A 25,512-nucleotide genomic window follows, 5' to 3' on the forward strand; every position below is an offset into this window, starting at 1 on the left:
AGAGAGAGAGAGGTAGATATGGTGTAACAAATGCGTGTTACAAAGTTTATATGGTTTTCCATTGGGTCCTTTCTCGGGCCAGGTACTTTTTTTAGTACCTACTCAGCCAAAGCAATTCAGCAATTCAGTCAATCTGAAAATGTAACGTCAACAGATTGCATTCCACCGATTGGCTAGTCAGTTTTGTCACTCGATGACTCATGAGAGCATGTCATTCACAAAAATCAAATCCTCAAAGCCTGTCTCCAAATCTGACAAAAAGCTATAGACCACACAGCAGGTCTACCATCGCCTCAAGTTTCTCCAGTGTGATGTTGTGCTTTTGTTGTATGCAAAATGGGACTTTTAGTAGTATTGCTGTAATGACCTTGCACACATAGGCAGTACTTGATTGTAATGAAAAACAATTTAACTGAGTTGGGTCGAGCCGAGAAGGTTGTAATGGAAAAGATACATTAGCTCATGTCCTCTTAAAGCACAAACAGTAGATAGTAGCAGCATGCTCCCTTTCGGTTATGTAAACGGTCAAGTTCTTGTTGAGCCGGGCAACACATAATTGTGACTAACATAAGAATTTATTTGTTCCTAGGGGTGGACGACAGTAGGAGCCTGGGATTTCAGGCACCGATAGAGGATGAAGAGTATGAATATTTAGAGCAGGAGGAAGGATACACGACAGAGCTGGATTATGTAACAACATCAAGGTTAAAAGACAAGTGCATAAATGTCTACTATGTACAAAAGTATATGTGTTATCTTTTGTATCCCAGCTCCAGTTTTTCCGTGTTTTCCTTAGGTTCTTGACTCAAACAGTTCCGTCTAAGAGGAGAAAAAAACATGGCAAACGTCGAATCAGCAAATCACAAAATTGCATAGATCTCAAAATCCGCATATTGGAAAACCCAAACATTGAAGTGCTTTCAAATACTGGTAAGTCTAAAGCAAACGTGATGTGAAATTTAAATGTTAAAAACAGAATGAAAACACCTCAGTACACATGAAACTCTGGAGCAGATGTGGAAGATTTCACTGTGATTGATTCAGTGTTCCTCTGTGTTCTAGTGTTTCGGATGTACCGGCTTCACAAGCTGAAGGTTCGTCGTGGTTTGAAGGAAGCTGACTTCCTGAAACTACTCAGGTCTACCTTCCCTCAGCTGGCTGGAGATGAACCTTTTGACCTTTTCTTATATTGCAACCTCAAGAAACTGAAACCTCTGCAAGTAGACTCTGTGACACCAGAGGAAATCATCAGAGTTTCTCGGGGATCTACCCTCTACATACGACTGCAGGTACTGTGCTGAGAAGATTTAACTGATCTCAACAGCGTTACCAAAGATTACAACACATTGACAACTTGATTTGAGAAGAAAATTCCGACCTTCTGTAAAACAGAAAGAAGATGCTGATGAAGATCATGAAGATCTTCCATCCACTGAGACAGACACCCATATAAATCTCAGAATCCGCATCCTGGAAAAGCGAAAGATTAATGTTTTGTCAAAACAAGGTAAGTCTAAAGCAAACATGATGTGAAATTTAGATGTTTCTGCTATAAAAATGCAGCACATGTAAGCCGTATATCACCTTGTTACCTACTAGGTAAGTTCTGAAGTGCTTTTCACCCTTTTACCTGCTCGGAGATCGGTCTATTAAACACAGGTGAAGCTGATGGTCTCCACCACACCTCTATACCAAAAACAGTCATTTGCACCTTGTAAATCACAATTGTTGATGCCAGTAATGCTCGAGAGCAGCTGAAACCCTGGTCAGGACCAATGTTCCCTCTAAGCTGCGTACTGCGTACAGAAAATCTAGGTTGCGCGCAAAAAAAAAAATCTAACCTGAATTGAAATTAAAGTAAATATTTTAACAATTCTGTTTTTTGCAGTGTTAGTAAGTGACTGGCTGCTCCCGTATGGGGTTAGACCGATGCCACCTTATCCCATAGTCCAGCCAATAATGCGATTCACATTCGTATATACGCAGCTAATCAACATCGCTAACAGGCTATGACAGCGTCCTTATGTGTCGACACCGGTGTTTTAGCTAGCAAAGTGGCGTGACTGATGTGGCGTGAAGCCACGTTAGTGTATAACCATTGGAGATGTGAGCAGGACAGACAGAACAATTGACGGAATAAGTGTGGACTTTATACCAGTTTTTAAATTGTGTTGATAGGCCACGTAAAACCAGAGTTATGACAAAAATATCTGCAATGTTTGGTTTTCTTCCTGAATATTATCATTGTTTATATTTACTGCGGGAAGAAATGGTAAAAACTGCGTTTTATAAGGAAAACGCTCGAAAGCACTCTCCACCTGTGAGCAAAGACAAAACCAAAAAGCCCCCACCCTTTCCCATTCGTCGAAAAATGTACCATGTCGACCAATCAAAACATGATATGGCAATATGGCATTTAGTGGTTTAGGAATGGGGGGGCATCAAATTTGATGCAGAACAGCTGACTGTTCCGTAAATAGTTTGAAATGTTTTTTTAAAAAAATGCCTTAGTTGCATTTTTAGGTAAACAGTTGCAAAAAACTTTGTTTGCAAAACTCAGTAACTTTTTTGAAGAAGTAACTATATAATTAACTGCCCGACATCAACTGTATTTTGCAGACAGAGCGTTACAGGACTATCTCCCAGACCAGACTCATACCCATAATACAAGTCAGAGCTTGTATGTAAATGTAAATGCTATAATTTGATTATTTTAATAAACCATGTAACTTGGATGGATTCGATGCTGGCATGACCACAGTGCACACGTCTGATGTCGCTCACAATGGTCCAAGGGATCGCTCAGGGAGTTTGTGTGTTCGCTCAGACACATGAAAAATTAGAGGGAACATTGGTCAGGACACATATACCGTTTGTGCTGCCTCCCTGCACTCTACATGGACATCTTCATCTTTCTGCACTACTCCCTGGTCTAAGAATTGTAACATATTAATAAAGAAATATGTACTATAATACCAAGAATATTTTCATTATAAAACACAATGAAAACACCTCAGTACACATGAAACTCTGGAGCAGATGTGGAAGATTTCACTGTGATGATTGGAACATTAGGAGCCCATGTCACCACTGGTACCTCCAAACTGTGAAAGCAGATTCCAGATTCAATTGGAAAGTAGTATCAGACGAACATTTAGTGAAAGTACAACAGGAAAGTGATGATTTCTTTCTCCTAATACTGGAAAAATTGAACTGATCTCTCAGCGTTCCTCTGTGTTCTAGTGTTTCAGACGTGCCCGCTTCACAAGCTGAAGGTTCATCGTGGTTTGCAGGAAGCTGACTTCCTGAAACTACTCAGGTCTACCTTCCCTCAGCTGGCTGGAGATGAACCTTTTGACCTTTTTTTAAGGGCCAAGCACAACAAACTTAAACCTCTGAAAGGAGACTCTGTGACACCAGAGGAAATCATCAGAGTTTCTCGGGGATCTACCCTCTACATACAACAGTCACTGTGTCCAGAAGATTTAAGACTTAAGATCCGCATCCTTGAGGACCCTAAGATTGATAAGATCACAAATATAAGTAAGTTTAAAGCTTTTAACCTTCAAAGATCTTTGGAAGGATTTGATGCCGTTAACGTTTTCTACCTCTTATTAGCTCCTTAACTTGATTTAGAGGCTTTGCATGTCTCAAGAGTCCAACGTACTAGTCATCCAGCTCTCTGTGCAGGTTTGCTGAGTTACCCGTTTATTAGTTGATTCAGGAAAACATGTCTTCTAACTTGTCGATGACTGAAACTGCTCTGACTGTAGTCACACTACCCGCTGTCTTAAAAAACCTCGTAACATTATAAAAGATACCTCACACTCTGGCCACTCCCTGTTTGAACTGTTGCCCTCGGGCCGACGGTACAAAGCAATCAGCGTAAGGACAAACAGACTCAAACACAGCTTTTACCAAATCAGAAAAATATGTCTTGATGCTGCTACTAAAAAATGTCCATCACGCTACTCCTGAAGTGATCTATGCACTGACTGAGGCATGTGTGTGGGGATTGATTTTATTTTACAAATTTTATTTAAATTTTACATTTGTATGGATGATGCATTGATCAGAGATCAATTCTAATTTCGTTCTACCTGTGACAATGACAAAAAAGACATTCTGATTCTGACTTTGTGAGCTTCTCTGTTTTCTCTCAGTGTGTCAGAATCACCCGTCTCATGAGCTGAATGTTCCTCGTGGTCTTCAGGAGGCTGACTTCCTGGCTCTGCTGAGGTCCACTTTCCCTCAGCTGGCTGCTGGTGAACCTTTTACCATCTTAATTGGTCGCAACCACGATCTAATTCCTCCAAGAGTGGAGAGTATGACTGCAGAAGAGATCTGCAAGAACAGGACTAGGAATCCTGGTATTTACATCCGACTGAAGGTACTGCAAGAACCAATTTAACATCAGGGTGAAAACATTGTTTAAATGTAGAGCATGTTGTTCTGAATAAAAAATCAGATAAAAAAACTATTCTTTTACTTTTTGGTGGAAATTTAGGGTCCAGAGAAAAGGTCTCTACAGAGAGAAGATGCTACCGCTGCTGAACTTCCTCCACCCAGCCTGGATCCAACCACACTGACCACTGAGTGAGTCAAAGAAAAGAGTAAGCTGCTGCTGTTAGAGTTTGTTATTTATGTCAACAGTTCAATCCAATTTTGTTCTTTTCCCCCAGAGTTGAGTCTGAGAAACCTCAGATCAGTCAATCAGACACCCACGTGCATCTCAAGGTCCACATTGTGGAGGACCCTCAGATGGATACCATCTCGCCCAATCGTAAGTTCAAAGCCTTTTAATTTATCTGTCCAGTACAATATTCAGTTATCACCACTGTGATCACATGCTGAGCTGAAATAATAAAGAGTAGCCGAGCATAGCTCCTAGGGTGGTCAGGACACATTTGTGACTATGAGGTCCTTTGTAGAGCTCTGTAGGCATGCTGCTGGATGGTTTGGGAAGCTTGTGATGACCTGAGTTTGGACCAGTTTGTCAAAGCACTTCATGATTACTGGAGCACGAGCCACTACACAGCAGTCATTCAGAATGCTGATGGTGGTCATTTTTTGGTAGTGGTACCGTGATAGAGGATTTCAAGCAAGGCTGTCAGTGGTAAGGCTTAATGTTGGGGACATGGTCTCTTTGACTGACAGGTGGCTGTAGCTGCTTCCTGAACCTCAGCTGGACCTCTGGATTGTGTTTGTGCTCTTGGAGCCTTTTGGACCATTTTAATGCAAATATCTGATAAATATTGTAGTTGCTTTGCAGCTGATAACAGACTGTCTAAGACGTCTGAGCTCTTGTTTTTTGAATGAAATTGTCAGGTTTTGGTGTGATGCTCCCTGTTAGCTGGCAACTTAGCACTCTTTCCTGTTTTATCCCAGTGTTTCAGAATTACCTGCCTCATGAGCTGCAGGTTCCTCGAGGTCTTCAGGAGGCTGACTTCCTAGCTCAGCTGAGGTCAACCTTCCCTCAGCTGGCTGCTGCTGAACCTCTGGAGCTCCTGATATCTAATGACGACAAGATACTAGAGCTTCTAAATATGGAGTCACTGACAACTGAGGAGATCAAAGAGGCTGTCCAGTCAACTGGGAGTGCTACCCTCTTTGTTCGATTGAAGGTACTGTGTCAGATTCAGCATTTCTGCCTTTGTAGATTTTTCTTTTGTCCTTCTTAATCCCTCCACATGGCATTGTCAGAAACCATTAATTACAAAACCCATACTAAATAAAAACTATAAAACTTTCCAGGCCTCAGAGGATGTTCAGGATGATGTGAATAAGCTTGATGGTGCTGAAGACTCTTCATCCTTTTCTGAACAAACCACACTGCACAGGAGGTAAGTGATTAATAAAAAACGGTAAAATTGGAGAATGAAAACACAGTTTCATAGCATTTATTATGTTGCATTTTGGAAATGGACAGTGACAAATGGACTGATTCCTATATAGCGCTTTTCTTCTCTCCTGGAGTACTCAAAGCGCTGTTTACAACATTCCTCATTCACCCACTCACACAAGGACTTCTAACCTCAAGTACAATCTAACCAACATTCACACTCCAGTTGACGCATCGGAGGGCAACTTGGGGTTAGTATCTTTCCCAAGGATATTTGGCATACAGACTGGGGAAGCAAAGGTTCGAACCACCAACCTTCCAATCAGTAGCTGATCTGCTCTACCACCACAGCCCCACCTTTCCCCACCCTGCCCTGCCCCGAAGATGGTAGTTTGACCCATCTTCAATCTTATGGGTTAGAAACCGTTTTGAAGATGAAGATGAAAGAAGTTACATCTTGGAGAAAGAATGAAGAGGGCTGCATTGGTGTGGCCAAAAAACATATTCTGCAATGTTCTCCCTTGAGACATTGCTGTAGAAAACCGGCTTACCTCTGGTCTCAAAGGTGTTCAGAAACAGTAAAGATCAAAAAACACAATAAGCTTTCTCCTGGTTGCACTCCTACCTGGTGTGCTGTCTTCTGGCTTTAATATTTTGAGCTGTTTGATATTTCCTGTTGTAGGGGTAGACTAGGGCTGCCAAAACTATTATTTTGATAGTCGACTAGCAACCGATTATTTTTGCAATTAGTCGACTAATCAAATCGTGCATCTATTGGATGTATACCGTACAGCTTATTGCATCAGCATGTGTCTGCTCTTATATAACTATCATTAGCTTACAGTAGAGCTGGGCGATATAAGATTTATTCATATCACGATATGTTTTTTTCATTTCAGGCGATAACGATATCTATCACGATATCAGCCAAATAACTATATTTGTAAGATTTAAATGTGCCGTTGCTCACAAGTAAAATGTGAAATAATCAGCAGCTTGTTTTTATTTAAATATTTATTTCCCATAATAAGTTCATCCATTAAGCGGACGCGAATGGATGGATGAAGTTCAACAGGGTAGATGTCTGACAAAAGCCGAATGACGAATTAGCGCTTCCAGTCAGAGACTGAGGCTACGTCCACACGTACACGGGTGTTTTTGAAAACGGAGATTTTCCGTTTTCGTTTTAAAAAATAATCCCGTCCACACATAAAGGCAGAAATGAAGGTAAACGCTGCTATGAACATGCCAAAGCAGCAGGTGGAGCTAGATTCCTAACCGTGCAGAAATGTTGGCCAATCAGAAGTCTAGAAGCCTCGGTGGGAAAAGTAAACAAAGCTGGGGCATAGAAGCAGAACCGAGTCGTATGTGTGGACGGACAGAAAAATGTGTGTGTATGTAAGCATTTAAACACTGCAGAGAGTAGAATTAACAGTAACAGTATTGTAGAAATTCATTTCACCGAAACAATAACGTGGCGCACAGTGTGACGCATGCACCAGTTTATTGTATTTCCAGACTTGCTTTCGGCACAACTTACAGTGCACGCTACTCTATTTTTTGTCAGACTTGAAATAGCCGAAATACCTTCACACTACAGAACTTCTATGGCTCTTCCGTTCGACAATCTCTCCGGCATTGGAACCATCATCTGTTTTCTCTTCGGTAACCTTCGGTCACGCTTGGTTGATTTTTCTAGTCGGCACACTCATTTCCTCCATTACCCGGGCGGTACGGTCGCTGGCTGCTTCCCAAACAAATACACATGTGCGGCTTGGCACTTGTGCTGTACGTAACAAGTCACGCAACATGACGCTGCGGCTGTGATTGGTTCGGCTCTGCGCTACTTAATTTGGATTGGCTGACCTTTTTTTTTTTTTTTTTAAGAGGACAAGAGTGGCGAGGTCTATCGCGATAGTTTAATTTCTCTATCGAGTAAAAGTTATATCGCGATACATATCGTTATCGTTCTATCGCCCAGCGCTAGCTTACAGCTTGAAGTGTTTAAGGTATGTGCTAACTTAAAATAAAGACAAGATGATAGTTTATTAAACCTTTAATGAAATTTGCAGATTGTCTCAGTGGAGTTTAATAAACTCAGCCGTCTGCTTCTCGCTCCCTAAAATTTAACAGGACATTGGAGTAAATTCTCGACCATCTCACACTTCTGTTTAATCAGTTTTCTATTTGACGTTTATTCAGCTGTGTGAAGACTATAACTTTAATCTCAACCAAACTGATTTACTCAGGAACAAATAAAAAACACTGAAAAAATCCAAACAATGACATTTTTAAGTTATCTAAGTGACTTATATATGTTTAACCTGAGTAGCAAAAGACCGCGGGGGAGTCGAAAATGATGTGCCGGGGGTTGACTGTTCTCGCTGGCTCTAGTGAGTCTTGACCTCCTGGTCAGCTATCGAGCTGGTGCGTAACAGGTGTCTCCGAAAACGTCGGAGCACTTTTGCAAATATGTGATGTCTTGGTAAATTGAGCAGATATTTGAAGCTTACACAGCTACATTCTCGCCTGAAAATATCTTAAAAGTTTGTTACTCTTACACTCTTTCTGGGTTGTCTGTGAAGGTTCTCAGTCATCCAGGTCATCGTAGTCAAAGGAGCTTGTAAAGAAAAGCATCTGGACTTCTTTAAGTTGCTTGAAGACGTTTCACCTCTCATCCGAGAAGCTTCTTCAGTTCTAAGGTCAAATGGTGGCGAGTCCCAGATTTTCAGGGTTGCAAAATAAACCTTTAAGATATTTTTAGGCGAGAATGTAGTTTTGCGACCCAGAAAGAGTAATATTAAAACTAAGTAGCTGCTGCCGTTGTTGGAAACTGGGCCGCGCTATGAATTCTGGGATAGGTTGGGCCACGAAGGATACACCCGACCCATCAATCAAATCTAGGGAAAAAGAGGGTGGATTTTTTTGGCCATATTTCGAGGAGTCTTCGAATTTGGACACCCTTCGTCGCGTTAAACGACTTACCTACTACTTACTTCTGCGTCTTTCAGAATCTTACAAAACTTCCAACGACGTGTCGACTTTTAAATTACTTGTCGATGATTTTTATAGTCAACATAAGCGTGACTCCTCAGCAGTGGTGATCTGCAACTTAAAGTGATGTACAGAATGAAAAATGAACTATCTGGAAGTTGTTGTTCACTCATATCATATCAAACCTTGAAATACAGGCTTCCTTAAAAAGATTGATTAAATGATTGATTGAAAACTTTGAGCAGCTCCAGTGCTGGATGGCAGATGTTATGTTAGCAGAGTTTTGCTGCTATTGTTTCTTTTCATTGCTATTGAATGCAACCTGATCTTTGCCCAGAGAGTAATGAAACATTATGATTACCGCTCCATTTATCAGGTATGGCATCACTGGCAAGATGTGGCGTCATCACTTCTTTTCCTCTTATACTAGACTATGGGTATATGGATGATAGGTAGCTGTTTAAGATACAAAGGTGTATTATAAGACATGATGGTCTGAACACTGCTGATTAGCATGCTAGCTGGCATGCTAATCAGCAGTGGATGTAAAATGTAGACATGTTTAATATTTCTATTTTTAACATTCTGTTGATATTATTGATTATATTATAAGTTAATTTTTGCGTGTTTTGATCTTAAAGTATGTATTGACAATTGTCAATTGTTTTCAAGCTAATTTGCGAATCTGATTTGAGAAAGGCAGTCAGGTTTGCCAAACTGCACAGCTGCTAATGATAACCTTTATGCAGGAAGCATTAGTTATTCCATTTATTCTTAAATGGAAACAGAGATGCTGGATTGCTAACCCACTATTAAAACTCCTGTTTCTAAACGAGATGCTGAATGTGAACCAAGATTGTTCCAGATTACATTGACTTTTATTCAACACTGACTACCAATTTAGCTACTGAAGAATCATTTCATGGAAATGTGTGTTTAAATGTTCAGTCTATTCTGTCTTGGAGGAAAACATTTTCATGAGTGTCGTGGATCTTTTTTCTCACAGTAATGAAAGGAAACCCTTGGATGAAGACCTGAAGGATATCATCCTCAGAGCTTTGCCATTAATTTCTGAAGACACTCAACAGTCATTGATTCATAAGCTGTTAAGTGATGGAGTGGAGTCTACCCAGGACCTAAAATTTGTCATTGAAGATGATATTGCTGACTTGCTGCCTCCCCTTCAATTACAGACACTCCTGGAAGCATTTAAAAATGGTAATGTTGACGTAAATACACTATTTTTTCTATACAATGTTATAGTAGTATATCTGATCATTTCTAACAGCCTTTTTCTTAAAATATATATTCCCTGAACACTAAATCCGTCAGTACAGCGAAATGGTAAAATTGTACTGAAAGTTTTTAAAACTGTTTTTTACTTCTGTTAACTTATTTTGTCATTCTAACACTGCTGGTTTCCCCACTGAGTGCTACAGCCAAGTGTCTGTGTTTTTTACCAAAACCTTTTAATATGATGCAGCTCTTGATCCATCCATTATGTGATGTTTATCTGGGTTCACATCAGGGGCAGCAGTCTGAACCGGACCTGCATGAATGGGTCTTTAGTAGTGCTTAGACATTTATCTAACAAGCAAACGATCCTTGATTCAATCCCAGAAAGAGACACAAATCCCTTGGGAGCTCCAGGAATAGAATCAGGATGAAAAATCTGCCAAATAAAACATCAACTACCTGTGTGGTGACCCTCTGTGGCTGAGGGAGCTTTTCACAGCGACTGCCAGCGACTTCCAGAGACTACTGGCAACCACCCTGTTGACTGTTAGATAGATGTCTAGGTTTTTCTGACCAAGGCCTTAGAGATATAATGAGTAACTTGGCTATTCAGAGGGGTATCTATCTGGATGGAGGCGCTACTCCGTTAAAAAAAAAAAACAGTTAAGGGGGATTCATTATGTCTATGGAGCCTCAGATCCTAGGGAAAATCAGAACCTTCTGGTGAGATTTTTGCTAGTATTTGTAAGATAAGAGATAAGATAGAACTTTATTAATCCCTCGGGTGGGTTCCTCTGGGAAATTCGATTTCCAAAAAAGCACAGCACCGACAGAAGTTACAGAGTTATACACACACACATATATATAAATACAGAGACAATATAAATAAAATATACGAAGGGGATAAATAGAATAAATAGGAATAAAAATAAAAATACAAGTGAATTGCACATTTCAAGTATTGAGTCTATTGCACCGTTGACTATTTACAAAAGTATTGCACAAAAGGTATTGCACAGTGAGGTGAAGAGGCACTACAGCTTAGTTGTTCCCTCCTTTGTCCTCCTGTTTCCCCTCCCTCTCCCCTCCAGAGAGGAGTTAAACAGTTTGATGGCGTGTGGGACAAAGGAGTTTTTAAGTCTGTTAGTTCTTGTCTTGGGGAGAAGCAACCTGTCACTGAACAGACTCTTCTGATTGTTTATGGCCGTGTGCAGAGGATGCCTGGCATTGTCCATAATGTCCATCAGTTTCTTTAATGTCCTTTTCTCTGCCACTGTCACCAGAGTGTCCAGCTTCATGCCGACCACAGAGCTAGCCCTCCTGATCAGTTTCTCCAGCCTGGATGAGTCCTTCTTTGCTGTGCTGCTCCCCCAGCACACCACAGCATAGAAAAGTACTCCAGCAACCACTGACTGGTAAAACATCCTCAGGAGCTTCCTGCAGATGTTAAAAGACCTCAGCCTCCTGAGGAAGTACAGTCGGCTTTGGGCTTTTTTATAAAGGTACTCTGTGTTGCATGACCAGTCCAGTTTATTGTCCACCCACAGCCCGAGGTACTTGTACTTGTTGACCACCTCCACCTCCTCCCCCTCTATCTGAACCGGCAGTGGACCTGCTCTAGACCTCCCGAAGTCCACAACCAGTTCCTTAGTCTTTGAGGTGTTGAGTTGCAGGTGGTTTGTGTGACTCCATGCGACAAAGTTCCTCACCAGACTTCTGTACTCCTCTTCCTGATCATCCCAGATACACCCCATGATGGCTGTGTCGTCTGCAAACTTCTGAATGTGGCATAATTCAGAGTTGTAGCAGAAGTCAGAGGTGTACAGGGTGAAGAGAAGAGGGGACAGCACAGTTCCCTGTGGTGCTCCTGTGCTGCTGACCACTGTGTCAGACGTGATGTCCTTCAGCCTGACGTACTGTGGTCTGTCGGTGAGGTAGTCGGAGATCCAAGCCACCAGGCAGGGGTCCACCTCCATCCTGTTCAGTTTTTCTTGAAGCATACAGGGCCGGATGGTATTAAAGGCACTGGAAAAGTCAAGAAACAGGATCCTGACCGTGCCTTTTCCCCCATCCAGGTGTGAGTGGGCTCTGTGTAGGAGGTACAGGATGGCATCCTCCACTCCGACACCCGCCTTGTATGCAAACTGTAGTGGGTCCTGGGCATGTTGTACCTGTGGTCGGAGGAGGTTGAGGAAGAGCCGCTCTAGAGTCTTCATAAGATGTGACGTCAGTGCCACCGGTCGGAAGTCATTCAGCTCATTGGGCCGGTTCTTTTTGTATTCTCATGTTCCTGGTTTGGTTGTTGATAAAAGGCTAGTGGGGTATTGTCTTCATTCTGGACACCAAAGTTTGTGAATATGATAACTTGGAAACAGGGTGACATAGGCGCATCTACTAAAAATCCTGGATTAGTTCAATTTCCAGTTAAATTGAACTCACCGTTAGAGGTCAAGTTTTCTGAAAACCTTAAGAATCCATAACTCAAGAACAAGGAGATGTAGGGTTTAGAAAATTATACCATAGGAGGAGGATACTGGGAGGCTCAGGGGTCGGACTGACGGTCGGCAGTATTTAAAAAAAAATATATATTATTAACTTATTTTAAGCTCACCCTTGTATAAGAGACAATTGAGCTCACTGTGTGTTTTTTTCCCTTTCCTTTTCAGAGACAGACCTGGTTACTTTGGACCTGCCAGTGATTCCTTCCTCTAGCTCACTGCTCAGCAGTCCTGCAGCGTCACCTTGCTCCACTTCATCTGGTGTACTCCCACTCTCAAATCAAGAACATGACAACTCAGAAAGCTGCGGGCAAACCACCCTTTTCAGAAAACATTGGGCAGAGACGTTCCAGGTGCCCTGGGACCTCATGCCAATGGAAATTCAAGCAGCGGTTGCTGAGGGCAAGAGACCATCCCCTGCAGCAAGGAGACAGATGGTTAGAATTTTAGCAGATGAGATGAGGAAACACGAGCTAAACCCAACACGTGCTCAGTGTGTAACCATCTGCCGAAACATTGTCCGTAAGTACCCTCAGAGCTTTGCTGATCTGTGTGACAACGGTCAGCTGCTGGAAGAGGATTACATCTCGCTTGTGATTCAAATCAAAAACCGAATTGATAACCTGAAACGGACCAGCAACTTTCGCCACAGCCGTTTGTCTGGAATGAAAAGAGGATCCACCAACAATTATGGCTGCGCCAGATTTGAGCCTGGCCTGCTGCCGGAGGAGACAAATGAAACAGTGGAGCGAAAACGCCAGCGACTGGAAGAAATTTACCATCAGGATGGCTCAAGCATGGTAGAAAAAGACGAAGTAAAAGAACTCATGAAAGTAACCTTCTACCTGCAGCGCCGCCAAATAAATGCACTCCCAGTACCGGCTATTAGAGATTTAAGGGGCCGATGGCCTTATCTTTTCACACACAATGGACTTTATACTCATTTCGAGCTGCTCACTGATATCAAAGTGCTTCGCACTCTTGAGGTTGCAATGGAGGAGTGTGGACCAACCATCCTGGAGGTCTTCAGCAAGTCCACTAATCCAGATATCCAATCCATCCTCTCAGTGGGTCCAAAACTTGAACTATCCTTCTGCATCCTGCAACTTCTGATGGCTCACTTCTCCGAACCCCTCGGAGGACTGATTCTTTTTGCAAATGTGAGTTATTTTAGGGTTTTTGATTTCTTCAAAGGTGACACCTGTATCTGTTGTCTCTGTTATTGGGGAAGACAGCAGTTTTATTTGTTTCATGTTTTTGTTAATTAATTTAGTCATAACTCTGTGTCCTAGGCAAATGCCACAGCAGCTGAATTACAGACGACACTCCAACTACCTGCAACTCCTCGACTGATACTCCTCGGTATGACATACATATTTATTTTTTGTTGTTATGATTAGGGATGGGTATCGTTTAGGTTTTATCCGATACCGGTGCCAAATCGGTACTTTTGAAACAGTGCCGGTGCTCAAACGGTGCTCAAACCGGTGCTTAAAGAATGGAGAACACAAAATTGGTCCAAAAACCTCTTATGTTCAGCTGGTTTTTTGTAAAAAGATAACAATGTTAGCCTTTTCTGCAGCTATGGGGCATATATGGTATCACTCTTGGCTGGAAGCAGTGCTTAAACAATGGAAAAAACACAAACTTTGTCCAAAAACCTCTCATGTTTAACTGTTTTCCACTTTTTCTTTGGTCATTTTAGCCTTTTTGGCCAGGGTGAAGGGAGTATCTGCCATCAAACAAGAGGACAGCTGCATGTAGCTATGATGATGTTTGCTAGTTCACCTTACATGCATTAATGTAATAACGTGGTTAGCCTACTCAACGTAAATTACACACGAACAACATTAAACTACTCACGCAGAGAAGAACGGCTGCTGCTGCCATCATCATCCTCATCATTTCTGCTACACTGGCAGGGCTAGGGGCCAGGACTCTCCTCTTCGTGTTTTTGGGGGATGTTGCATAACAGGCAACCCACCCGCAGTAGATGCGCTCGGTGTGAGGTCTCGCAGCAAGCTATCAAATACGGCGCATTTCTCGGCTTTTAAAAAAACCGCTATGCGTCGCCTGGTGTTTCATCGGATTTGAGGTGTTATCTCCTTTGACAGCATCACAGTATCAGCTTAAAGCACTTGTTTCAGGCTGCTGAGTTTGCATATTTTGCTGTGAAGTACAGCCAGACTTTTGACCGCTTCGCCTTGGACATTTTTAATCTGTAGCTCTGCTCTAACTGAACGTACGTACCTGGGCCCGCCTACTATCCTCGGAAACGTAAAATGATTGGCTAGAAGTGTATCACAGCTCAGGAAAAAAAAAGCACCGAAATAAAGCACCGAAATAAAGCACCGAAATGTGCGCTGCTTTTCGGTCTGGTTACTACAGTTTATGTCAGAACCGGACACCGGTGCACATCCCTAGTTATGATTGCAAAAGCCAACAGCGTTAAGCATTAAGTGCTTCTTGAGAAGAAAAATAGCCTCACTATAATTTCATAACTCATGACTTATAATGTCATAACAAAGATTTATCTTATTACCCAAGAATCCTGTTACAACAGTGAACGTTCACCCGTTGCCAAATGCTAAAAGTCACAAGAAATTTAGTTCAACTTAAACCGAGATGAGTTAATGAGCCTTCAGTCGACCTAGAGGAGGTCAAATTTTAATTACCGGTTGCCTTTCCCCCCCCCATATTTTTCACCCGGTTTCACTGTTGGCTTCTTTCACTTGCCTTGTCTCTTTTGCACATTTTCCATGCAAACTGCAGTAATCGTCATCCAGTTAGGAAGTCACCAACAGGTCTCCAGAGACTGAAGCTTAAAACAAAAGGCAGAGTCATGCTGACGTTTTTTGGCACCTTCACAGATTGCAGGTTGTTCCTGATCTTGAATTAGAAAATGTTACCCTCACCTGTTTGTCTGCTGTAAAGCATAAATGTGGCACAACTCACATTCAATATGATGATCACTGGAAGACACCAGCTCATAATTTTCTCCATAGCTCCTCTGATATTGGAGGACTCTGTCTGGGCAGTAGAAGTTTTAGCACCTTCAAGTGGTGAAGATTCTCCATTTCCATTTTCTATTTTATTATGATGAAAAAAAACACAGGAGACTTTGTATAACTTGCAAATCAAAAAATTGTCAAAGTCAATAAATTAGAAGAAAATCATGTCTTAAAAAACAGCTTCTGCAACAAGCTACTCTTCAGCACCCCAAAGAAAACAAACACAACACAAAAACAAAGCTTATCTAGCTTGCTTTTGCAAGTTGTATGCCCAAAGTTCCCTGTAAATATATGTTCAGTCAACATGAACAATGTTTTATATATTGCCGAGTCATATACACTACACAATCATCGGCATATTAAAATTTTAGTTTATGGGCGCGACTCCGGAAGCTGAAGTCACGCTGTGTGACTGGAAAATCTACAGCTTTATTTTCATGCCTAACTGCGAAATTCTGGTCAGATACAGATGTTAAATGTTCTTGACAGGGTATGAGTGATGTACTTGATGGTTCTGTGTGTTTATTAACACATTTGCACTGAAGAAGTATATTGAATAAATAAGCTCATTACCATTTCAGTACTAATGGTGGGATTTTATTTGGATTTTAAGCCGAATCACCGGAAAGCTCCATCGCCGCTGGATGATCAGTCTTGAGGGGCACATCATTTGCGAGGGCATCCAGCCGACTTTTCTGTCCGGCCTCGCTGCTGTCTTTTCTACTTACTACATCTTCAATCTTCAGTATCAAGACGATGCTGCATGCACACTGGAATTCATTCAAAGGTTAGATGAGTACATTTTCCAGCTGTTAATTTGTGATGTGAGGTCTTTGTGCTAAAAGGCTTGCAAGAACCCGTTCCTGTGTCACTTTGGATCTGACCACACATTTGTTTTTTCCAGGCGATTGATTGGGATAAATCCCGACACAGGCACCAAAGTTCCACAAGGCAAATTCCCGTCAAAGGAGACTGGGAAGTTCACACAGGAAAAGACTTCGCCAGTCAACCCCCAAGTTTTAAAACTGTTAAAGAAACTAATGGATGTGAACCCAGCTGTTTACACCCACACAACCATGTTTCCATCACTTCAGGGGACATCAAACTGACATTCATGTTTGTTTTCGTGGAGAAATCCGAATTTCTGGGGTCTGAAGAACCTCTTGGAGCAACGGCCGACACTTTGGAGCTTGCAGTGTAGTGGCTGGATATCCAGACCAGAACTTTGGGTCCCATGCACTGGTCATAGTCTACATTGTCGGTTTTAAAGAGGTATGATGTCATCAGATTGTTTTGAGAGTGCACTTTGACTAGTGCATTTGTCTTTCATTCTTCATTCGGACTTGCTGCATGCACCAAGTACCAGAAAAGTTTCTGGTGCCACAGATTCTGCAGACTGTTTATACAGATCACCCTTTGCCTTGCTTAAGACTTTGAAATGTGCAAATTCAAAGTGTGAAAGAAACAAGGAACAAATACAACTTTATGCTGTTTTCTTTGTTCGGGTTGACTTATGTTCCCCAATGCAAGCTGCTGTTTTCTAGCAGAAACTCTGAAGTACTATATTTTGTTTACTGTACACCTTTTTTTAAATTACTGTAATTAAAGTTACATTTCTGGGGTAAGATTTGGGCATTGTTTTACATTTCCTGTTTATCTTAGTTCATTGTTTACACACTGACTGCATAAAGGGCAGTGGCGTGTCTAGAAAATTTTTGTTGGGGGGGCCAGGTAGGGGCACAGATTTGGAGAAGGGTGGCAGATGTAATTGGCAGATAATGTTAAAAACAATTCTACCAACCGTTAACCATAATTCAATAACCCTATAAACCTAATAACCGAATGAACTTTTAACTCTTATTAGAATGAGATTTTAACCACTACGGTGCAAAGTTTTTAGATACTGCGTTGATAAAGTACAAGAGATACAATCAGTCAGTGTTTATTCAGCATTCAAGGACATCAATATTTGCATAGTATTTTTACTGACATGTAGTGCACATATGTTTTGGGCAAAAACATTTTTGAATATTAAAATACGAACATTTGTAACAAACAATTGGCAAATTAGCCAATGCCAATGCAAAACTTTATCTGCCTGTTAAAAAAAGAAGATAATCTTCTCACAAACTGGTGTCTGATTTTGAAACAGGAAAAAAGTGGGGAAACAACTGAAAAGACTAACATTTGAATAAAACCTGAAAGCAAGTACCGTAAATGTCGGGCTATAAGCCGCTACTTTTTGCACAAGCTTTGAACCCTGCGGCTTTTAGTCAGGTGCGGCTTTTCTATGGATTTTCCATGATTTTTGTCATATCGTAAGACGATTTGTTTTGTGTGTTCCGCTGTTGTACGGCACTACGTTGCCTGGCGGAAGGATCGGGGTTCAAGAGTGGTATGTTAGTCACATGTCCGTCCGCCAGGCAACGTAGTGCCGTACGAAGTAGCGCGAAAAACAAACTTCAAAGTAGCGCTACGCGTTCAGCGGGAGTCGTGGATGATGAGCGGCGATAAACTTGCAAGTTATGCCCAAAAAGCAAGTTATGCCCAACTCCACCGGTGGATTCTGACAGCGTGGAAAAGTGTGAAAACATCCACGATCACCAACGGATTTTGAAGGGCTGGACTGCTGCATGATGGAGAGGAGGACACCGCCACGGCCCTTCTGAGGGTGTTCGACTCTGACACTGACAATGAGGATTTCTTTGGTTTTGAAAGTGACAACGAAGGAGAGAAGAAGAGTGGATGACGAAGCCATCCTGAGCCTGTTTGTATCCGACACTGGAGAAGAGGACTTTGGTGGTTTTAGTGCGTAGGAAGAAGAGAAAGATGGTGGTGAATGACTGACTTTTCTTCTTGTTAAAGCCGTGTCACTGCACCTGAGCCTAAAAGGTAGGCCGAATCTATTGTTCTGGTGTGCTGTAGGTTATTGTTATGTACTACATGTGCAAATATGTACCCATAACTTGTTTTTCAAAATATTAATAAAAGTGATGTCTCCAAACAGCCATCTCTTTCCTGACAATTCCCTTTGTGCATATTCTCTTACATATGATAAGTCAACATTGAAACACCTGCGGCTTTTGGTCAGGTGCGGCTAATGTATGTACAAAACAGGATTTTCCCCTGATTTTAGCTTGTGCGGCTAATATTTAGGTGCGCTTTGTAGTCCGGGAAATACGGTAAATACTTTCTATGCTGCCTTATGGTAAACTGTGGTAATATTGATCAAGAACAACACTGGCTGATGATGAAATACAGTCAGCTGGCATGGTGACACTGCCAGTATTAAGCTGCAGGGCTGGACTGGGACAGAAAATCGGGCATTTTGACTACAGACCGGCCCACCAGGTATTAAAGCCATAAAGCCTTTGAATGAAAACAAACGCTGTTGTGACAGTGATATACACTGTCTTTTTGGTATATGTATGATTTCTATACATTTTACGTCAGATAAAAACTTTGTTTGCAAGATTCAGATAATTATTTAATAAAAGCTAGATATTTTAAATGAGAATAAAAAAAAAAAGTATTTCTTTGTGCCCCCCTCTCCCTGTTAATGCCCTACTTGGCACCCTGGAAACACTTTGCTAGACCCGCCCCTGCACAGTTACCAGCTGTCAGCTACCTAAAAAAGGATCCTGGTGTTATTTGTCTCTCAGAAACAGTTCATAACTTCCCTTCAACTCATTCATGTCACCTAAAAGGTAAACCTGTTTCTCCATCACCTGTTCAGCTCTGATGATTCAGTAAGGACATCTTACTGATATACAAACAGATATACAAACCGACATCATGACCAGCAGCTTTACAGCTGTCGCTCCAGCAAACGTCAGCTGATACTAGAAATTAATATTAAATAAATTCTAACAACAGCTGATCAAGCTTAAACGTGCTGCTGTTGTTTAGCGTGACATCTGCTGGTTTCCTCTTTCTGGCGCAAAGTGGGCGATAAACAAACAAGAGAGACGATCAGCTGATCATTGATCAGTTTCATGATTGAAGTAGCAATAGAAGAGGGAGGGGAGATAAGAGAAGAGGCAGCTGTAAATACAGAATAACTCCAGCTTTGTGTCTTTTTCCATCCTAGCTGAAGTCCGGGACAAACTGCGTCTCTTCTCAGCTCAATACGAAACGTGTAATATTTTCTCTGAATGAGGGACCATTCCATTTTTTAAGGAGCTGTTGGCAACTCTACTAACTAACCTTATGAATAAAATAAAGTTCACTATCAGTAACATCATAGCAACCGAACAGCTGTATAAACTCCGTCATGCTAGCTCACGCAGTATGAGGTATTGTAACTGACTGTAAAAAGTCAGCACAACGAAAATAAACTGCACCTAAACTTGGTTTATATCTGACCCAGATAGACTGCAGGTCATAACTTCTTACCTGAAGTTCAGTTCACCTGACACTCGGACTGGTGGCTGCCTCGGGTCTCTCCTCTTGCCTCACCTTCCCTCATCCACCTGTTGCCTCTGTGGAAGCTCCGCCATAGCCACCACCAAACAACTGAGTTATTTTTACACATCGGCCAGCATCTGGCCAATCCACCACCTCTCATTGTTCATGCCGTTACAAAAAAAAAAAAAAAGTCATCAGCCCACCATGCAAACGTCCGATGGCCAGTCCAGCTATGTTAACTAGTTAATCTTTCGCCGAAAAAATGTTTTCTGCGGTGCCGTCTTTCGTGCTTGGCTCTCCTACCTTTGCTAACATGATGCGCATAGTGCAGAAGCCGATGCTACATTCACTTACACTCGGATATCTGAGCTTCACCGTGAAACCATAATCGTACATTTGATATTTCATTAAATTTTATTGTTTTATCTTCGGGGTGGCACCTGGGGTGGCCAGTCTGGTTGGGGGGGTGGCCTGTGCCCCCCCAGGCCACCCCACTGGACACGCCATTGATAAAGGGCCATCTGCAGTACTATGTTTATTTACTATGCAGTACTATGTTTAGTACTATGTTTATTCAGTATGCCACAAAGTTCAAATCCTCTCAGAAGGGTTTGTACAACACGACAGTGATGCAAGCATGCCAAGTCAGCCAGTGGATTCAAACTGAGGATCTTAGTGGAATGAAAAAAAAAGTATATATATACAGGGAGTGCAGAATTATTAGGCAAATGAGTATTTTGTCCACATCATCCTCTTCATGCATGTTGTCTTACTCCAAGCTGTATAGGCTCGAAAGCCTACTACCAATTAAGCATATTAGGTGATGTGCATCTCTGTAATGAGAAGGGGTGTGGTCTAATGACATCAACACCCTATATCAGGTGTGCGTAATTATTAGGCAACTTCCTTTCCTTTGGCAAAATGGGTCAAAAGAAGGACTTGACAGGCTCAGAAAAGTCAAAAATAGTGAGATATCTTGCAGAGGGATGCAGCAGTCTCAAAATTAGTGATGGGCAGATGAAGCTTCATGAAGCACTGAAGCTTTTCATCCAATTTCTTCACCCCAGCGCAAAGCTTCATGAAGCTTCATTTGCTCTAGCAGGACACCTACTGGACGTAAAAATATTAGTTGGCATGAATTTGAAGAGTGTGGCCTTTTGCACACAGCCTGTAAATGTCAACAACTAAAGGAGTGTGTAAAACATCTATATTGTAGTGATGCAGTACACTGTGTATATTTATACTGGCAGTATGGAAAATGATCATTTGGAAATGCTTAAAATGGAAATGATCATTTACTGTGAGGTGAGGTGTGGTTGGAGTGTGGACAGTGGTTGTGCTTTTGTAACGTTGAGGTATGGACAGCTACACACTGAGGCGTCAGTCCTGCCTGTTCACATTTTATTCTGTAAAAACTAAATTTTCACTGCTTTTATGACCTTTAGTGGGGAGAACATAGCTAGGATTTAATGATTTAACAAATCTTTTGAATCCTTTGTCCTCCACAATGCTAAATGACTGGGAGTCCTCAATCACCATGCTAACCAGGTCTTCATCTATTTGAGATTGTTCTCCTGAGGAAAGACAATAAAGACAAAGCACAAATATAAATATCACACACGTAACTTATTACAGTTGTATAATATTGTTATATCATTTAGTAACATTACTGCATGCTATTTGATGGCTCACCTGGTCTTGCTCCACAATCGGTGTTCCCCTTATTCTCATGCAAAGCTCTGTAGTGCCTAAGCATGGATGAGGTGTTGTTGTTATATCCCAGCTCCCTGGCACATAGCAAACACTTCACCTTGTACAAAAGTAAAGCCGCTTAACATAAATTGTATTGCACCATCAGTATTATGAAAATACATCTTCTGTAGAAATTTACATACCTTGTTGGGAGGAATAAGATCAAAATGTTCCCACACAGGGGAGGACATCCTCCTCTTCTTAGCTGGCTCCATTCTCTCCTGACTTTCTCTCCTCACTCTCATAAACCTCCAAACTGTCTCCAAACTCTCACTAACCGCAACTCTCCATCAAACACCCACATTTTGAATGAAGTCTGAGGGGTTTATATTTCTGTCATAGCTCGCGGCAAAGTTCGAACCACTTCATGAACCAGTCACGTGGTACAGTCGGGCAGCGAGGCTTCGGACGTCATCATTTTCAGCCCCTCCCATAAATGAAGCATCGCGGATACGCGCATCGCGGAAACGCCCCCTCAATTACTCGACACAAGCTTCGAAGCCTCGATACAGAACGTCACATCACTACTCAAAATTGCAAAGCTTCTGCAGCGTGATCATCGAACAATCAAGCGTTTCATTCAAAATAGTCAACAGGGTCGCAAGAAGCGTGTGGAAAAACCAAGGCGCAAAATAACTGCCCATGAACTGAGAAAAGTCAAGCGTGCAGCTGCCAAGATGCCACTTGCCACCAGTTTGGCCATATTTCAGAGCTGCAACATCACTGGAGTGCCCAAAAGCACAAGGTGTGCAATACTCAGAGACATGGCCAAGGTAAGAAAGGCTGAAAGACGACCACCACTGAACAAGACACACAAGCTGAAACGTCAAGACTGGGCCAAGAAATATCTCAAGACTGATTTTTCTAAGGTTTTATGGACTGATGAAATGAGAGTGAGTCTTGATGGGCCAGATGGATGGGCCCGTGGCTGGATTGGTAAAGGGCAGAGAGCTCCAGTCCGACTCAGACGCCAGCAAGGTGGAGGTGGAGTACTGGTTTGGGCTGGTATCATCAAAGATGAGCTTGTGGGGCCTTTTCGGGTTGAGGATGGAGTCAAGCTCAACTCCCAGTCCTACTGCCAGTTTCTGGAAGACACCTTCAAGCAGTGGTACAGGAAGAAGTCTGCATCCTTCAAGAAAAACATGATTTCCATGCAGGACAATGCTCCATCACAAGCGTCCAAGTACTCCACAGCGTGGCTGGCAAGAAAGGGTATAAAAGAAGAAAAACTAATGACATGGCCACCTCGTTCACCTGATCTGAACCCCATTGAGAACCTGTGGTCCATCATCAAATGTGAGATTTACAAGGAGGGAAAACAGTACACCTCTCTGAACAGTGTCTGGGAGGCTGTGGTTGCTGCTGCACGCAATGCTGATGGTGAACAGATCAAAACACTGACAGAATCCATGGATGGCAGGCTTTTGAGTGTCCTTGCAAAGAAAGGTGGCTATATTGGTCGCTGATTTGTTTTTGTTTTGTTTTTGAATGTCAGAAATGTATATTTGTGAATGTGGAGATGTTATATTGGTTTCACTGGTAAAAATAAATAATTGAAATGGGTATATATTTGTTTTTTGTTAAGTTGCCTAATAATTATGCACAGTAATAGTCACCTGCACACACAGATATCCCCCTAAAATAGCTAAAACTAAAAACTACTTCCAAAAACATTCAGCTTTGATATTAATGAGTTTTTTGGGTTCATTGAGAACATGGTTGTTGTTCAATAATAAAATTATTCCTCAAAAATACAACTTGCCTAATAATTCTGCACTCCCTGTATCTATCTATCTATCTATCTATCTATCTATCTATCTATCTATCTATCTATCTATCTAGATAGATAGATAGATAGATAGATAGATACTGTCATGCTCCAGACGGGTTGTTGTTGTTTTTTTATAGTAAATGTGTGTATACAGTGTTTCAGTCTGCTTTCTTTATAACGTTTCTCCCCGGACACATTTTGCGACAGCACAATAAGAACACCGTCCGGTCAGTGTCGTTCGCCTCTGAGACGGACCCGTGAAAACACACACATGTTTTATCTCGAGAAGAGCGGCAACTCGGAGTCCCCCGACAGCGTCGCTAACATGTCCAAGAGCGACATACTGAGAGGAATCATCACTGAGAAACTGAGCACAGCCGCCCGGGAGATCTTAGCAGTGGTGGAGAGGACTGTAGCCGACTACGAGGAGGAGGCTGCGGGCTTCAGGCAGGAGATCGACCGGCAGAGGAGACTGCTGGAGCTCCTGCAGCCTCGGGTCAAGCTTGAGAGGACAGGTCAGTGACAGAGGCGGATTTGCCGAACTTCATTTAAAAATGACTCATTTAATATTTCCTCGCTAGCTAGTGAATATAGTGACTTCACAGTGCAAGAAGAAAATGTCCGCACAATTGTTTAGAAATGGATTAACAAGTCGGCATGCGTTTAGTCAGCTTTCACAGGATAATGTGAGACAATCACCGCTTTTGGGGTTCCTTTAACTTTATGGGCAGCCCACCCCCTGAAGCTAATGAAAAATTAATTCTACTAAAACTCAAACTTTTCACTTGTGTTTCTTAAATTTTGACTTAATAACTTGCAGCTTTCCCTTCCCCACTGTCACCAAAGTGCGTGTGATGTGGTTTCTATGTATTATTGTAGGGTCTTTTTCATATATTAAAAAGCGCCTTGAGGCAAATGTTGTAATTTGACACTGAATAAATAAAATTGAATTGAATATAACTGAAATTTCTAGTTATTCAGAAGTAAGTTGCATTTTCAAGTCGGCTTGTCAACATTTTTAATTAACCCAAAACTTGAGTTGATTATAAACATTTTTGACTTAATGACTCATAATTTACAGTTTTTCAGGAGTTAGTCGCAATTTTGAGATACTGATTTGAAATTTGGACTTGGCTCTGATCAGCAATTTTTATTTTTCAATGTTGGAAATGAGCTTACATATAAAACATAAAGGTGAAGTTTTCACAGTTCACATGAAGCCTGCTCTATCAGTTTTAAGAATTTAGGATGTCAGATTTTCCACAGTCTGCAGTTATTTGAGTGATAAACAGGACTAAATCCCAACTTTAAAGCTGCTCTTTAAAAATACATGTTGCTTTCAGCTGTTCATAGCAATATTGTGTTTGGCCATACATGAAGTAACTGATCAGATCTGACTGACAAAAGTAATCTCTTGTCACAGATCTGGACATGCATGAGGTGGTGGTCATGACCGGAGACAAAGAGGATCAGCAGCACACACATCTGCCGGGTTTGTTTTCTGTCAAAGCTTGTTTTCTTAAATGTTGAGAAAAAGGAGGAATGAGTGAATGAACGACTCTAAGGACAATACGTTTTTGCTGCAACACTAAAGATGATGTTCAGACTTACATATGGTAGTAAATAGTAAAATAGGGTGTGTAATGTTTCCAGGTATGGAGGGTCCTGGAAGTCCAAGTCTGCTACGTCGTGATGAAGATGAAGATGAGCAGCGGATGGCCCAAATGTCGATGAGTTCCAGGCAGAAAAGAGAAAATCTGATGCACCCGGATTATGAAATACCAAGGTTACAAATGCAATCAGAATCAGAATACTTTATTGATCCCTGGGGGAAATTATTTCAACAGTTTATGTCAACAGTCTGGATGTTACAGTTAGTTTACATTGTGACGCTTTGTGTTTTAACAAAAAACTTTGCATTTGCACCACGGCTTCACCTTTGCCAGTACTGGCCTGAATGTAGTGCTCTAACACAACTACCATTTCTCCTGACAGGAAGAA

The 25,512-nt window shown here is 41.7% G+C and overlaps 1 protein-coding gene and 1 pseudogene across 2 annotated transcripts in view; both read left to right on the forward strand.

Moving 5' to 3' along the window:
* The window catches only part of LOC146635387 (uncharacterized), a 37,077-nt pseudogene extending 20,387 nt beyond the window's left edge, over window positions 1–16,690 (forward strand). Inside the window, exons 10-19 of the transcript XR_014905457.1 lie at window positions 4,164–4,390; window positions 4,508–4,596; window positions 4,683–4,783; window positions 5,389–5,624; window positions 5,755–5,843; window positions 9,843–10,054; window positions 12,739–13,730; window positions 13,863–13,932; window positions 16,195–16,368; window positions 16,486–16,690. The product of XR_014905457.1 is annotated as an uncharacterized LOC146635387 (transcript). The remainder of the gene's footprint in view (window positions 1–4,163; window positions 4,391–4,507; window positions 4,597–4,682; window positions 4,784–5,388; window positions 5,625–5,754; window positions 5,844–9,842; window positions 10,055–12,738; window positions 13,731–13,862; window positions 13,933–16,194; window positions 16,369–16,485) is intronic.
* On the forward strand, window positions 31–3,626 carry LOC146635390 (uncharacterized). The gene is made up of 6 exons (XM_085349855.1): window positions 31–82; window positions 590–704; window positions 797–930; window positions 1,063–1,289; window positions 1,393–1,507; window positions 3,244–3,626. The coding sequence occupies exons 1-6, from the start codon at window positions 31–33 to the stop codon at window positions 3,624–3,626; spliced, it is 1,026 nt and encodes a 341-aa protein (XP_085205981.1).
* Window positions 16,691–25,512: the final 8,822 nt, after the last annotated feature.

This window comes from Diplotaxodon limnothrissa, linkage group LG3, assembly GCF_057381915.1.
Source record: "Diplotaxodon limnothrissa isolate DT_005_m linkage group LG3, D_limnothrissa_male_GT1.1, whole genome shotgun sequence".
Classification (NCBI taxonomy): domain Eukaryota; kingdom Metazoa; phylum Chordata; class Actinopteri; order Cichliformes; family Cichlidae; genus Diplotaxodon; species Diplotaxodon limnothrissa.

Bases quoted from the DNA above. Each gene is read 5' to 3' on its own strand.
- LOC146635390 (XM_085349855.1), top strand. From the start codon at position 31: ATGCGTGTTACAAAGTTTATATGGTTTTCCATTGGGTCCTTTCTCGGG. The intron at 931-1,062 runs GTAAGTCTAAAG...TCTGTGTTCTAG, and splicing joins TGAAGTGCTTTCAAATACTG to TGTTTCGGATGTACCGGCTT. The intron at 1,290-1,392 runs GTACTGTGCTGA...TCTGTAAAACAG, and splicing joins CCCTCTACATACGACTGCAG to AAAGAAGATGCTGATGAAGA.